This window comes from Rhinopithecus roxellana, chromosome 11 (assembly GCF_007565055.1).
Source record: "Rhinopithecus roxellana isolate Shanxi Qingling chromosome 11, ASM756505v1, whole genome shotgun sequence".
NCBI classification, from domain to species: domain Eukaryota; kingdom Metazoa; phylum Chordata; class Mammalia; order Primates; family Cercopithecidae; genus Rhinopithecus; species Rhinopithecus roxellana.
In genome coordinates, this window is record NC_044559.1 from 42,614,403 (window position 1) to 42,630,984 (window position 16,582).

Below are 16,582 nucleotides of genomic sequence, written 5' to 3' on the forward strand. Positions count from 1 at the left end.
GGCCACACTGGGGCACTAAACAACGCCCCCCCCCCACACGGAATCTCATTGGTCCTGCCTCAGTTTAGATAGAGTTAGGGGCCTCCTGAGAGCAGGAGACAGCTGAGTGGGGGACCAGGAGACCTAGGTCTGGGACCTGCCACTCTACCAAGTCCCCTTCTCAGAAGTGAGGACATCTGAGTCCTCCTGACACATCTGGGCTCAGAGTATTCATACCACTTCCTCACCATCCTCCCTGATACAATGGGGATCCAAATCCCACCTATTTCCGGGTTGTTCTGGGGGCTACGTGAGATGCTTTATGTCAAATGCTCTGCCACGGTGCCTGGAAGATGGTTAGCTTCTCCCAGAGTGGTCAGTGATGAACAATAACGGTAGTTACTATTACCACAACCCTTTAATATGGGTATTTCCATCTTCCATGATGAAACGGATTCATTTGCCCTGGTTAGCAAAGTTCGTCTCTTAGTTTTCTCTCCACCAGCTCCAAAACAGGAAGGAGCTCTGAGTCCTCAGGGCTAGGGTGGGCAGGGGTACCACCACTGCCTCTAGGACCAGGACCCAACACCCATGCTTCTCACCAGTCTGAGCACCGAGGCTCTACTGCCTGTCCCCTCCTTCCTGAAGCTCCCGTGTGAGGCCTCTGCACTCCGTGTCCTGATTTTCCTACCACCCAGGCTGTGCCTCCTCGGCCTCCACTGCTATTTCTGGTGCTTTCAGTCAATCTCCAGATTTGAGAATTTTCTCAGGACCTGACTTCAGGCTTCTGTTCTCCTCTTCCAAGCTTCTCCGCAGATGAGTTTGTCCACGCCCATGGATTGAACTCACAGCTCCCTTTGCTGCCTCCCAGCTGTTAGCCCACCCTCTGAGCTGAGCTGCTGCCTGCAGCTTCTTCAGTATCTCCCCTCGGATGACTCAGATACGTTCAAGACAAGCTCTGGATTTTCCACCCAGATCTATGCCCCCTGCCCCAACCCTGATTCCCAACTCCTCCCAGAGTTAGAAGCTGCACCACCATCCGGGTTTTCAAGCTGGAAATCCAGAAGTCATCCTTGATCTCTCTTTCTCTCCCTCCCATCTAATCAATCCGTTCACTATCCCAAGAGCAAAATACATCCAACATCAGCCCACCAGCTTCTCTCAGTGTCTTTGGACCCCACAGACCCTAGCCCAAACCATCATCACGTTTGACAGGGGCTCAGCCTTCCCATTCACCATACAAGCAGCAGTGAGAGTCACCTCTGAAGCACAAACTGATCTTCTTCCTCCCCCTCAGTGGCTTCCATGGCAGTGACAGCAAAGTACAACGTCCTGGCATGAGTAAGGCCTTATCCCACTGTTTCCTTCATGGCACCTTTTTCAATATATTTTTTTATAGCCTGATTTTCATTCCCACATTTACTGTCAGTTTCTCTTACTGTCACCCATGGTTCCTGCCCCAAAAGGTCAAGGACTATGTCTATTCTGACCACTTCGCTGGAGAGCCTGACCAAGGCCATGAGACATCGGGCGTGCTCTAGGAGTAGATGTTGAAGGATTTAATAAAATGACCAGGCCAGCCCTCCTACCACATTTCTCCTAGTAGCACCACCCTGCTGGGTGCAAAACTGCTTCCCCTATCTCCCGCACAGGTAGGGCAGGGAGTGATCAGGACCAGAAGATCAAAATAGGCAGCCTACAGATGGGCTACAATCCCCAGGCTTATTTAGGAGGAGTTCACAGCTGCAGAAAAGGAGGGATGGCACAGTGAGTATCCACGGCTGCTGGGTTTGCTTGTTACAACTACTCAATCGCTTGCTGTCTCCATGTCCTGCCCCACCTGCCCCTACACACATACACACACAGTACATGCATGTTATGGCAGGACCACTTAAAACTGAGTTGCAGGCATCACTGATATTTCACAAATCTCAAGTCTTCAGCACATTTCTCCTACAACAGATACCACTGTCACCATCCCCCAAATTCAACACTGATACAGAAATATAATCAGTAATATTGTACAGTCCATATTCAAATTTCCATATTCAAAGGACATTCACAAATGTCCTTTCTAAGAGCTGGCCACCCTCCCCGCCCCACAGGATCCAGTCCAGGATCTCACTTTTACACTTAGAAATTGTCTCATTGGCCCCTTTAATCTGGAACTGTCTCCCCAGCAGTTTTTGTCTTTCGAGACACTGACATTTTGAAGTGATACCTTGTCAAATGTCCCATATTCTGGATCTGTCTGGTTGTCTCTGGATGCCAGGTATTTTCTGATTGGCAAACTCCCCTGCATACGTGCACACACAGGCACGTGCACACAGACGCAATCACAGAAGTCAAAACTGTGTTTAGTTTCCTAAAACCTATATATTGGGAGATTTTTATACGAAAACAAATCTGAAAAAGTCTTAAACTCCAAACTCTCTTGAAATTTTTTTGAAAGGTTTTCTTACATTAAAAAAAAAAGGCAAAACCCCATCTCTACAAAACAAAAAACAATAAACTTAGCCAGACGTGGTGGCACATCCATGTAGTCCCAGCTACTCAGGAGGCTGAGGTGGGAGGCTCACCTGAACCCAGGAGGTCAAGGCTGCAGTGAGCTGTGATTATGCCACTGCACTCAGTTTGTTTGAAAGAAAGAAAGAAAAAAACATCCAGAACACGGGGTAGCTCTGGGCCATGTTCCCATGTGGCCAGAGAGTAGAGATGAGGTGTAGCCGTTCCTCGAATCTCTGCACTCTGACTGATTCGCAGGCCTTGGTCGTGTGACTGGCATGGCCCCGTGGAGACTTGAGTTTGTGACCCTTCAGGCAACCCAGACCCCCAGTGACAGAGGGTCCACGCCCACCAGAGGATCTTACCTCTTTGGGGACCCAAGGAATTCCTGGCGCTGCAATGATGTGCACCACAGGTAGGAGCAGTGCCCACCTCTGCCCGGGAGGCAGCCCTGCCCCTCCGCTTCTCTATGTGTGGGGTCATCCAAAATGCTTCTGAGGACATCTGGGCACCTGTCTAACTACTTTCAGAATAACTGAAATGCTTCAAGTTCCACGGTAAGTGGCGTGCCCAGAATGCAGGCAGTCCACCTCAGGGGACCTGGCCAACTTCTAACCACACAGGGTCACCCGCCAAACGAGACTAAAGAAACGCAGAACTCCAGGATGCAAGGTTACTAAAATAACCCTTTGTTTGACATTTACTCTTAGAATATTTAATGCCATATCAAACCCAAAACACTAAACACCTAAAGTCTATATTCAAAAACTCAGTAACCACAAAATAAATGAAGCTTAAAAAAAAAGGAAAATCATCCGAATTAAAGGGGGCCTTTAAAACTACCCATTTCCCACCTGGAGAGCCGAATTCCCAGGGAAATCAGACATGGTCCTGTCTCAAAGAAGAGATATCTTTTCTGCTCATCTCTGCAGTGACGCTATAGGTTTGTGAGGCTGCTTTGGTTTTAAAGAGTTCATTAAACTCAAATATGAATAACACAATAAATATTTCCAGGTTGTACAAGACATGCGAGGGCTTGATCTAGCAAATGAGCACATCTAAATTGCCTGTTTTCTTTAAAGACATTTTTAATTGGATTCCACCCAACCAAGTAGAATGTGAAGGACTCACTTTTTGGGAAGCCAAGTACTCCATGCCTCTGGCCAGCTGGTAGGTGCACGACACCAAGTCCTTGAAGGTCATCTGCTCCTCAGGAACACGGTTAATGTCATAGGAGTACTCCATCCCGGGTGGCCTCCGGGCTCGGAGGTATTCTCGGAGGTTGCCTTTAGAGGCATACTCAACTATGACATAGAGAGGCCCTGTCGAGGAAGAAGAGAAGCTCCCTAAAGAGAGAATCCAAGGTCTGCCCTTGGGCAATTCAGCAAAACATTTTTAGTTATTACAACCCAATGCTTTTTTTTTTTTTTTTAAGTTTAACATACAGAGGCCGGGCGTGGTGGCTCATATCTGTAATCCCAGCACTTAGGGAGGCCGAGGCAGGTGGATCACCTGAGGCCAGGAGTTCGGACCAGCCTGGCCAGCATGGCGAAACCCCGTCTCTACTAAAAATACAAAAATTAGCTGGGCACGGTGGCACACACCTATAGTCTCAGCTACTATAGGCCAAGGCAGGAGAATCGTTTGTACCCAGGAGGTGGAGGCTGTAGTGAGCCGAGATCACGCCACAGCACTCCAGCCTGGGTGACAGAGCGAGACTTTGTCGTCCCCCACCCCCCAAAAAAAAGAAAAAAGAAAAAGTTTTAACACACAGAAAAGCACACATAAAAATAGAATGCCTGCATTATAATCTCTGCAAAATGATAAATCAGCCCTTCGTCATGATAGCCTCAAAAGGCTGTAGGAAATAAAAGAGAGACACAGTTGATGCGATCTTCCCTGTCACTCTCATGCTGTCACCTGCATCCTCTTGGAAAGCATGGACCCCTCCATTCTATCCTTTTGGTTCGTTTTAACTAGTCAATAAGTAATATATTATTTTTAATCACATAAATGAATAATAAAGCTCTTAGAGCTTTGCAACATTTTTCCCCACACATTATCCTTTTGGAACCTGTTGGGCTTATAAAAATAAATCTAGATCATTCCTTTTCACAGCTGCATATACTGTATCACATAAACACACCACGCTTTATTTATCCATTCCCTTATATGCATGGGCATTTGCTTCCAGGTTTCAGCCATAACAAACAGTAGGCAATGAACATCTCCGTACATGTTCCTTTACACACGTGTGCAATAATTTCTCCATGGTATAGACTCGGGGTTGGCAGACTACAGCCTGCAAGCCAAATCCTGCCTACCGCCTGTTTGGGTAATTAAATTTTATTGGCATGCAGCCAGGCCCATTCATTTCTGTACTTCTAGCGCTGCTTTCTCACTACCATGGCAGACACGAGAAGTTGCGACAAAGACCATAAGGCCTACAAAAGTCTAAAATATCTACAACCTCCCTTTACAGAAAAAGTTCGCCAATTCCTGGAGAGACCTACAAGAGAAATTGCTAAGTCAAAGATACGCGTTTTCGAGTTTACTAATTACTTAGCAAATTGATTCCAAAGTGCCAGTAAACATTCAATGGAAGAAGCCAGGGTCTCTCTCTCCCCCAGGGAAAATAACGTATTCCTTCATACTGCTTTCTCCTCTTTTAAGCTATTCTTGGGAGCTCAGCCATCTGTGACCCACAGCAAGATGTGGATTCCTCAATCCCTGTTTTAAGGGAAGAATTTCTCAACCAAAACATGGAATCTTATTCTCAGAAATCTCTCTTAGCACTTACAAAGCAAAAACATAAGGAGGCTGCCTTTTCCAAAGCCCCCTCCAGGTTATGACCTAGAAACAGCAGGGCCCTCCAGGCTCTCAAATCCAAAGTCACCCTGCACCCTCCTTTCCGCCGGCCCCCAGGTACGGACACAGACCCTTCTTTGTGTTCATGGCTAGGAACATCTTCCAATGGGGATTTTAAAAAGAACTTTAACCATGCACACGGGGTGCTCTGGGAGCAGGATCTAGAAGCCCAACCGTTTCTAAAATGATTCTATCAAACTGCAGAGTATTTGGACGAATGCAGTTTTTCCTCCTACTCACCATCCTGTGTGCAGGCTCCAAGAAGATTTATGATATTTTTGTGTTTCCCAATCATCTTCATCATCTCCATCTCTGACACCAGATCAGAAAGGTCTTTCTCTGTGGCATCATCTATGAATAGTAGGTATATTCACAAATCAGTTCATTTCCTCTAACTCATGGGCAGCTACTGTTAGTTGCCAAGGACTCAGTTGAAATGCATGCAACTGAATTTCAGAATCAGAAAAGATTTTCCAAATCATCTCCCTCATTTTACGGAGGAAGAGACAAAGGCCTACACAGGGAACTGCCTTGCTGTGTGTCAGAGAGTTCACTGGGGGGCCCATGGTGCCAAGAGTCAGGACGAGAGCAGGGGCTTCTGACACTAATGCCAATTCTTTCCTAGACCATGAAATAATCTCATCCTCTCCCATATCTAAGGTGTCTCAGAAAACCATGCCAAACTTCATGGTGCCTGAAACCAGCGAGGAGACCAAGGATAGGGCGATTTTAAATCACTACAGACTTGTTCCCGACCAAGCATTCCTAACCCAGCCCCTCGAGGACCTTAGAGCATTCCGAGATGGGTTCAGAGAGCTCCCCATAAACAGGGCCATAAACGTGTGTACATGTGCATTCTGAGCAGGTAAGGGCTGTGACTTCTAGTGGCTTCTCAGAAGGCACTGCAATTCCCATCCTAAGAAAAGTTATATAAACTTCTGCTCTGTAATTTCAAGCAAGAATGGCATAGGCTTCACATAGGTGGGCTTGCAGTTACCTTCTCCTAAGTGACAAGACTTTCCCATGGGCCCTCCACCTCAAGCTAATTCAGTATGGAAAAATCTGGGTTTCCTTTAAAAAAAGGAAATACGGGCATGGATAAGAACCATGTTGCAAACAGTTTTTTAGCTTCACAAAAGGAACATCAATACAAGTGACTGTGCATGCAAAATTTACACTGATGTATGTGAAGGAGGGAGCCACAGACCATGAGGAAGGAGGGAGACACAGCTGTGGGCTGTAAGAAAGGACATGCCACAGTGGCTTGGGGACTAACATCCTTCTGTGTCCTTAAAGGGAAGGCTGCCAGCCTGGGCATCACAAGAGAAAGAGAAGTCCCAGACCTCCCTTTTTGCAATATCCCATGTAACTCTAAGCCCCATTAGCAAAACCAGAAGTTCCGCCAAAAGAGATGAGAAGCCTGGGTCCTCCCCACACCTGCCCCTGGTACGCAGCCAGGGGCTGCCTCCGTCAGTGGTGCCACCACACCTGGGGCAAGAAAACACAGTGTTCCTCTCCAGCATCGGGCTCCAAGGTGGGGAACATCTCAAAGCACTCTAGTTTTCCTTGGGAGTCATTCAGATAAACAGCCTTTTAAAAAACCCAAAACACAAAACGCACATCTTTTTGACAAAGTCCAGCCTGCTACTTCCCCTTGGGAGGGATGTGATGACTATCCCATGAGAACCCACAAGAGACAGATAAAGTCTAACTCCAGAGCGCCGGTGACATGCCCGGCACCATATGCCAAGGACGGGCCTCTCTGCCTGGAAACGTGGGAAGTACTCGGCGTGGGATCTTCTTTCCGAGATCCCTACAAGAGGATTTATAATGTGACCGTTCCCTATAACTCTTCTCATAAAAGAATACTGCAGGACGAATAAGTTAATGGTTAAAAGTTCTTTAAGTTCTTTGGACATGGGCATGAAGCAGGGTTGGAAGGTTACTGTAGAAGTGTTCACAGTCCCACAAACACAACACGACATTTACATCTCAGGGTAATTGTTTACGTGTCCCAGGAGGCTCTGCACCAGCCCTGATCCTGTTCGCTCCTTCTCAGCTTCTAAGTGACTCTCCCAGACCAGTGTCATTTCTGCTTTGTTCCTCACGCAAAAGAGAAGGCTTTCTGCTCCCTTAACGTCTCTTCGTTCCCTCCAAAAACACAAATTTCCTTGTACTTGTAAAGTTAAGGTTTAAGTCCCAAATCCAACACACCAACTCCTACCTAATAAATCCAATTATATGTGAGTTGATAATTTCTAAGCACATAAAAATACAGAGAGAATGAAGAATCGTGGTCACAAAGAAGGAGTCAAAGAATAACTCTATGTAGGAGGCTACTACCACTTTCTAACAAAACTGGCTTTTCTTTATAAGTACACACAGCTCAAGATAAATAGTCTGTCCGAGATGCTGATTTATACTGAAAACTTCTCAACCCCTAGGTCAACTATGTGCTCTCTGACCCCGTGCCATGATAGAGTTCACATGCCACAAAAGGAACTTTCTTGATAAAGACTCTCCACCCAGCCCCTCCCCGAGCCTCCCGCCTCCCTGCTCACCTTTCAACATCTTCACGGCCACGGTGACCGCCTCCTTGGGCTTGTCTTTGTCGATTCCCACTGCTTCTGCCATGACCACTTGCCCAAAGCAACCTTCTCCCAGGGGCTTGCCCAGTGTCAGCCTAAATGTGTAAATAGGGGATTAGCACACAGCATCTGGTGATGGGGTGTAGCGAGGGAAATTCCAGAACTAAATATAAAAATCTTTCAGCGGCTTGCTAAAGCATGGAGTGCTTATCATATGGAACTAATGAGACTTAGGGTACACACGCGCCCAAGTATTTTCCTAGTGACGTTTTAGAGAATGGCAATTACTGGTGGAACAGCTATTAAATTTCACATTGGTATTCTTGGTTTATTTTCTTTAGCGAAGGTATCCTTGCTAGTGCGGTGGTCAGCTTTCGTAAGTGCCAGAGAGGAGCTTTTGATCTTGAGCCAATTAAATATTTGTAATTCAGAATGGCTCAAAGAAAAAACGTTAAGACTGTTCTTATTTTTTTTTTTGTCCCTGTAAAATGGTGGCTTTAAAATTATTATTATTCAAATACCAATGGATTTTATGGCCACATTCCTTGCCAAGTTACAGGATATGCCTCTTAAAAGCATTTCAAGGAATCTCTAATTTTTTACTAAAAAGAAAATTCTAAAAAATTGAGGACTTTTTTTGACATAAGTTTAAAAGTCCTTATGACTACATAAAATTAACAATGAAGAAAATCCACAAATTAAAATGAAGAACACCACAAATTAAATTTCTAAGACTACAAGGTCTATGCATGTCAGACGAATAGCCATATATTGTCCTTGTGCATTCCAGAAACGAACAGAATGCAAAAGTCTTTGGAATACTTCTGAATATGGCTTATTCTAACTTCAGCATAACACAGCAAAGCATGGAGCTGCCATTAGTAAACAGTATTTACAGTAAATACACAATGGTTTGCAAAAGTTCAGCATAAAAACTGAGGGCAGCGTACGCTATGCTGAGGTCATTTTGTTTCTATCCAGAACTAAAATTAAATTTGACAACTTGGCAGAAAATAAATATTTGCATTGGAAAAATGGCTAATTTATGTCCCACTGCCTTGCTACCACAAGCATAACAATCCGTTCTTTGTATAACTTCTGCCTCCAATCTAATAAACTGCTTCTAAATAGCCTTCATTCATTGGAAATCTGTTCCACCTACGTTTGCACTAAACACTGTTTTGAAATGTTTAGCACTCAGATTTTCCACACTCAGGGTACCCCGGGTGGGAGGTAACAGTTGGGCACATACAGACTTCCACTGTTGACTGCGGTGTCACAGGTGGCAAAAACTATGGACTAAACCCGAAAGCTGCGATTTCTTAAAATATGATCACAACTCCCCAGTTCGGTCATATATATAGGAATGTGCACATGAACCTACCTACGTATATAATCACACACGAACTAGGGCTGGCGGAGTTCACAAGAAACATCCATTTCTCCACATCCTACAGGTAAAGAAACTATTCTTTGTGTTTTTCTCTGGTGCCCCACCAGTAAATGTCCAATTAACATGCCTTGAGTGAACGAATAAGTGAATGAGTGAGTGGTCTTTTCACTACAGTATACAAATCAACTGGAAATTACTTCCATTAACACTCTAACCAAATAATATCTATACAATTATTCAGTCCTAGCTAATGGTACACATCTCTAAACTGGCAGTTGGGAAACAAAACTGATGTGAAGTCACGTGAATCAAAATCAGAAGTGCCAGCCACATAAGCTACTTCTCCCTTCCAAATAGAGCTCATCAGATCAGTCTCTGGAAAAGCTTACCTTCGCATTTCCAAATGTGTATATGCATATACGAGAAGTGTCTATGAAACACTTCCCTACCATAATCTCAGGAGCTACCGAGAATGTCAAGGCAAACAGGGTAGCCGCTCATAAGCAAGTCAAGAGCTTATTCCAGTGTATGTGATGCAGAAGCAGTCAGCATTTCCACCTTCCCATACTCTCAAGCTGTTACTACAAAAAGTACCCCAGAAGTGAGTGGACAGTCCTACAAAGACCACTGCACTTCCTTTCAGAAGGAGGATCTCGAGGTCGGTCCCCTTCTAGAGGATGAGGGCTAGTAGTTCAAGTTCTGCCCACTGACTCCATGCCCCCCACAATGATCCTGCTGAAGTTGGCAGTTCAGAGCTCCCAGGTTACCACCATGTGAAGGGAAATGAAAGGAAAACTCATACAAGCTAAAAACTCTGCTCAGTCCTGGGAGGTCTGAACCACCACCCTCATTTTATGAGAATGAATTTCAGAGAATCAGGTGCCTCACCCAAGGTTGCCCAGCCACTGTCTGGCAAAGCCAGGATTCAAATGCACCCCAACGGAGCCCCAGTACATGGAGTTCAAACGAGACCAAGACATACACAGCCCCAACAATACCCAGGTGGTCACATTTTTTTTTTTTTTTTTTTTTTTTGAGACGGAGTCTCGCTCTGCCGCCCAGGCTGGAGTGCAGTGGCTGGATCTCAGCTAACTGCAAGCTCCGCCTCCTGGGTTTACGCCATTCTCCCGCCTCAGCCTCCCGAGTAGCTGGGACTACAGGCGCCCGCCACCTCGCCCGGCTAGTTTTTTGTACTTTTTAGTAGAGACGGGGTTTCACCGTGTTAGCCAGGATGGTCTCGATCTCCTGACCTCGTGATCCACCCGTCTCGGCCTCCCAAAGTGCTGGGATTACAGGCTTGAGCCACCGCGCCCGGCCTAGGCGGTCACATTTTTGACTAAACATCTCATTGGCACCCCTCTGTCTCATCCAACAAGGAAAATATTACGGACCACAGAAATTAGATGTCAGGTACCATATTTGAAGCTTTTCAGCCCAGTATGATATTAATAACCAATGAGAACAGCAACATTGGGTAGAGGTCCTTAAGGCCATTTATATTCTGCATCTAATTTCTCCACAGAAGCGAACACAGAACAGTCTTGTTCTAGTAACCAAAAACTGGAATGTCAGATTTGTTTTATAAACTGGATAATTCTACTTTTATTCCATTTGATGGAGTCTGAATTGCCCAGACACCTAAAAAATGATAACCAGATGCCATCTTCTTTGGGGACCGGCCAGGGGCAAGCAGCTCTGCTTTCAAGGAGCTATTTTTTTTTTACCCATTCTTTTCTTTTCCAGGAGTTGGTTATTTAGAAATACAATCTTACTCCTGCTGACATCATCACAGCAAGACCTTTGTGGCTAAAGGTCATAAAAAGAAAATGTTAATCCAATCTCCCCATTTATAGCTGAGTCTCCATCCTGGGATGTGGCCAAGAGAAGTACTCACTTATCTCTTGGAAATTCCCATTTCGGGTCCTCTGGAAGTTCATACTCAGAGACCCCTGCCAGCATGGGGGTGTCTGCCGTTGAAGAGAGGCGTGTTGTTATCCTCACCAGCGGGGTGTTGGAGTTCATGGAGGAGCTGGACTCAGCCGAAACCTGGATACAAAATGCAAAGACACAGATGTAATCCTGGCTCCACCTGAGAAGGCTGGAAGTCAGCCAGAGCCCAGCCAGAGTATCGAATCTTAGAAAGGAATGGGTTGGGATGGGGGCTGGCAGAAGTAAGAAACCAAATTAGAAAACCACTGGAATCCAACTCCTCTGCCCTCCAGTCCATGCAGTACTAGATTTCATCCAAATTTTATGTTCCTATGTTCAGGTTTTTCTATGAAATTTTTCTATAGCATCTGATCACAATGTAAGTTTTCTTTCTGTCCTAATTCCTCCAGAGAGTCACTTGAAGACGTGCAGACAGTCCTCCCCGGCTTCATTAGTACCTTTATGCTTGTACCTGCGCATGTTCTGGAGCCCCGGATAATGGATCCCTTCTCAGACCACCCAGATCATGGATCAGTGCTGTGCGTATGAAATTCTACGAAAACTTTTCAGAAATCAGCTCTTCTATATTTCCTCTGTCTTTGGAAATGTAAAGTGGAATATCTCAAGGAAAGAGTTCTAGGACTTGAATGTGGAAGACATTCAGCAGCTCCGAGTCCCTTTAACTCAAAATAACCCAAGACCCCAGTATTGGGTGCCATTCTTTGTTTCTCCCCAGTCCTTCGGGAAATTATTGATGGTCAGGCAGTTCAGTGAAAATGGGCTGCCTCTTGTCTTCAGTTTCAGAAACCAGTGCACTAAGCACATGGGATGAAGCATCAAGGGAAAGAAAATACACCTTTTCCCATAAACCACACAAGAGGACTCCTCTCCCACCTGGCAGTGCGCAGGGCTCCACCAAGTTACTTTCTTGTTTACCCTGATCCATTTCAGTCTGTGTCTGATAAAAAGATTATTTCTTAAATATATCATTGTCCTTTGGCTGGTTTCTATGGAAAAAAAAAGACTCACGCAGAGCACACTGGAAGGCCACTTCTGAGGATGACTACGCAATCTTAGTCTGACCACAGGCTGCTTGAACAGTGTCTTATTCTAAACCATGAACAAGACTTTGGCCCAAGAGAACAAGAATGTGAAGTTAACCCATGATCCATCCCTAAGCAGCCAGTGAGCCCACCCTGGGCTCTGTCTCCTGCATGCCTGCCCAGGTGGATAGTATTCCTGGATGTGATTGAACTCCTTCAATCACACTGGCAAAGACCAAGTCCAGATGAATAAATTTAGGTGGGATGAACTTTCACAGGGTGGGTCCTGGGCTCTTCTCAAAGGGAACCAGAGGACTTGTCCTGTTCAAAAAGCTTTGAATCGCGCCTTTGTAAACCCTCAAAGTAGGCCGGAAACTCAAGAAGATGCCCAAGAATGGATTAGGGCAAAAAAATCATTTTAGTGTTAGGAAGTTGTTTTCAATATTAAAATAAAAAAGTGGGCCATTTTTCACACAGAATTCCTATTGTCTTTTAAAATACACATGAGCACTTTCTGAGCCTTCCGTTCAATCTTTTGGCAGGGGGCAGTTATTCCTAAACTTCATTATGCAGATAGTATGAGCAACATTTATTCACTGTATGGTAAAAATGTTTTAAAAGAGGGAAGTAAAGAATCATTAATTGTGGAGCTGAGACTCACACCCAAGTGTCTGGGTTGCACAAGCAAATGGCAGAAGCAAGCGGGAAAAGACAAGAAGGTAAATGTGGGTGCTCCTATGGACTCCGTCCTGCCCCCCACTGAGGTCACAGACTAGGCACGAACCCCACCCTGGGTGAAACAGACAACTTTAAAGTCCCCGCCATGTGGTATCCAACCTCACTGTAGCGAGCTGACTTCGTCTGCAGGACACATCAGAAGCCAGGAACTTTCAGAGAACATCAAGACTTCCAGTTTGCACTGGTCCACAGGAACATCTCAAGCTCCATCTACAGAGCTCAGAAAGGTTCAGGAGCGGGTGTAACGGCCAATGATGCTTCCCCAAATCTTTCTGTCCTCTTAATTCATTTTGCATCAGGGCCATGAGATGTGGATGCTTAAGTACACAGGTGTTTTCAAGAATAAGAAGGTCTTCTGAAAGTTCTTCCCCATGAACAGGCAAAAATCACCACTCATTGCAGGGGGAACTTATGCTTGAGGATATTATGGGCAAGAAGCTCTAGCCAAACTAGTAAGAACCAGCCAGCCAGGCACAGTGGCTCACACCGGTAATCTCAGCACTTTGGGAGGCTGAAGCAGGCAGATCACTTGAGGTCCGGAGTTTGAGACCAGTCTGGCCAACATGCTGAAACCCTATCTCTACTAAAAATTAAAAAATGAGTCGGGTGTGGTGGCAGGCACCTGTAATCCCATCTACTCGGGAGGCTGAGGCAGGAGAATCACTTGAACCCGGGAGGCAGAGGTTGCAGTGAGCCGAGACTGTGCCCCAGCACTCCAGCATGGGCAACAGAGCAAGACTTCGTCTCAGAGGAAAAAAAAAAAAAAAAAAAAAAAGCAGCCTAGCAATGTGACAATTTCCACAAATGGCCAGGGTCTGGCGGGTTGTGCAGCCAGAACACTCTCTGCATGGCCTGCAGCGTAGCCCCTCATCACCGGATATGTTTCCAGGATTCCACTACAGGGTACATAGTGGAAGCTGCCATCAATAGAGGAGTGAGAACCGATTAAGCAATTGCTGAGGACCGCAGTCCTGGATGACGTTAACATCCAGCAGGCAGAGGCATGGCTAGGCTTCTGTGACTCCTCCCTGAAAATCACCGCTCTCATCAGTGAGGCTTACAGAATAGGATGTGGGAAAGGCAGCTGTCCCACAGCGAGGTGTGAGAACAAGGGTACTTAAAAGTTTCTGGAAGGATATATAAGAGACTTAGCAGTGATCACCTTTGGGGAGAGAGATTAGGAGTTGAGAGAGGGAGTAGAAAATACATTTTATTTCAGAACTTTCTAGACCATTTGGAATTTATTACCATGTATATGTAATTCTTTTATGTTCTAGAAGAAGTACTTTATTTAACAAAAATATTTTTTAGAATAATAAGGATCTGAGCTGAGGCATGAACAAGGGAAAAGAAAACGAAGGACATATGCTTGAAATGTGCTGACTTCTAAAATGAGTGAAGTTACAAGATTGCTGCTTTCGGCCCCTCCTTCTGCTACCAGGCTAGGTTTTGTGGCATCTCTGCATCCTTCCATGTAGGCAGCAGCCAATCCCGTTGCTGCCTTTTCTGTGCTCAGCATTCACAACATGAGACCCCGCATCAGGCAGGCTGCATCCTGACCAACTGCAATAGCATGGGACCGTGCAGTCAGATTGCCAGGGTCCCAGTCCCATTTCAGCGCTCACTCACTGCATGAGCTTTGGTAAATCACTTAACCTTTCTAGGCCTGGGTTTCCTCATCTGTTAAAAACGAGAAAGGGGCTGGGCGGCTGGGCACAGTGTCTCACACCTGTAATCCCGGCACTTTGGGAAGCCAAGGCAGGCAGATCTTCTGAGGTCAGGAGTTCGAGACCAGCCTGACCAACACGGTGAAACCCCGTCTCTACAAAAAAATAGAAAAGTTAGCAGGGCATGGTCGTGTGTGCCTGTCATCCCAGCTACTGGGGAGGTTGAAGCAGGAGAACTGCTTGAACCTGGGAGGCATAGGTTGTGGTGAGCCAAGATGGTGTCACTGCACTGCTGCCTGGGCAACAGAGCAAGACCTCATCTGGAAAAAAAAAAAAAAAAGGGAGACAGGAGCAGGTCCAACAGCACAGCATTAATGTGACAATTAAATGAGGCAGGAGAAAAACGGATGAAGTGCTTAATGCTAGGCCTGGCACTAAGAGCTCAGTTAATGTCTGCTACCAACACTGCAATATTTTCTCTTAGTCCCTTTAGAATGATTTGCTGCCCAGATCTAAGAGAACAGACAATGGCACTTCTCTCTGGATAACTTGGAGCGTTTGGAGCCTAGGGTGGTTTTGAGTGTAAGATACCGTTAGTCCTCCGTATCTGTGGGTTCTGTGTGCATGGCTTCAACCAATCACAGATCAAAAATATTTGAAAGAGAATAAAAAATAACAAAACAACAATTTTAAAATATAAATAAAAAACAATACAGTATAACAACTATTTACATAGCATTTACAGCGTATTAGTTGTTACAGGTAGGACTAGAAATGACTAAGTATACGAGAGGATATACACAGTTTATATGCAAATACTATACAATTTTATATAAAGATCTTGGGCATCCACAGATTTGGGTGTATTCGGGGTTGCCAGAACCAATCCCCAACACATACCAGGGACGACTGTAATGTCAAACTGTGTGCAACCAGGAAGATAACGCAGTGATATTAAGGGTTGACTGCAGAAGATACGCCTTAGTGGGCACGCTTGATTTGCTAAATGAGGCCCTCTGCTCACGGCTAGGATGGGCCGGGGTACTAGCAAGCAGGAGATGAAGAATCCAGGAGTCAGGGAATCATCTCAGGGCAGGAGAAAAACTGGACAGTAAGAGGGTCCTAATGACAAACATGGCTTAGGGGTTACCTCAGAAGAGAAAAATTTAACATTCAGTCTGAAGTTCACCACTCTATGGCTCACCCATGACCCCAAAGGAATCTGCATCCACAAACCCCTGGCAAAAGTTCACATGTATCGACACCATCCCCCAAACAGATGGTCTCAACAAGATTTTCATGTGACAGCTTTTCAAATGGAAAGCCTAAAAATAAATAAATAAATAAGAAAACCTTTACCAACTTTATTGTCACCATTATTAGAATTTTAAAAAATGAGGTTTCCAGGAAGGATGATTTATGGGGATTTTGTTCAGATGAGGTATGGAGATTCAGATTAAATGTACAAACCTGGAAAATACTTTTATAAAAACACGAAGGCGGCGGGGGAAAGGTAAGAAAATGGGCAAAGTCTAAGAAACTATAGAATTTGATTGCTCTGTCTACTATATCTTAATTTTACCTCCATGCATTTTTACTATGCTTTTAAAATCCCCTCTGGGGCTATAAAATATGGCTGGCTTTCTCTTCATTCCCTTCGACTCCAAGAACGAGTCTGCGTTGCGGGCTTGGCCCGATCCCGGGCAGGCCATTCCCTCTTGGGACTCCATGTTTTACTGGGTTTCTTTGCTCTGAATCAGGACCCTCAGATAATGCCCACTGCTCATCTTTGAAATCCTTCTGTTTCTTTAGTACTATTAAATTATCTTTCTTTTCTTTTGCACAAAATCATAATCTTCCTTATTCTTCAAT

At 45.2% G+C, this 16,582-nt stretch overlaps 1 protein-coding gene across 10 annotated transcripts in view; it reads right to left on the minus strand.

The window, feature by feature from the left end:
* The window catches only part of FGFR2 (fibroblast growth factor receptor 2), a 121,459-nt gene that overhangs the window by 14,516 nt on the left and 90,361 nt on the right, over positions 1-16,582 (minus strand). For all 10 annotated transcript variants that reach the window (XM_030941191.1, XM_010380504.2, XM_030941195.1 and 7 more), the window contains 4 exons: positions 11,228-11,379; positions 7,914-8,035; positions 5,593-5,703; positions 3,616-3,806 (listed from right to left, as the gene is read on the minus strand). In XM_030941191.1, coding sequence (XP_030797051.1) covers positions 3,616-3,806; positions 5,593-5,703; positions 7,914-8,035; positions 11,228-11,379 — 576 coding nt within the window. The remainder of the gene's footprint in view (positions 1-3,615; positions 3,807-5,592; positions 5,704-7,913; positions 8,036-11,227; positions 11,380-16,582) is intronic.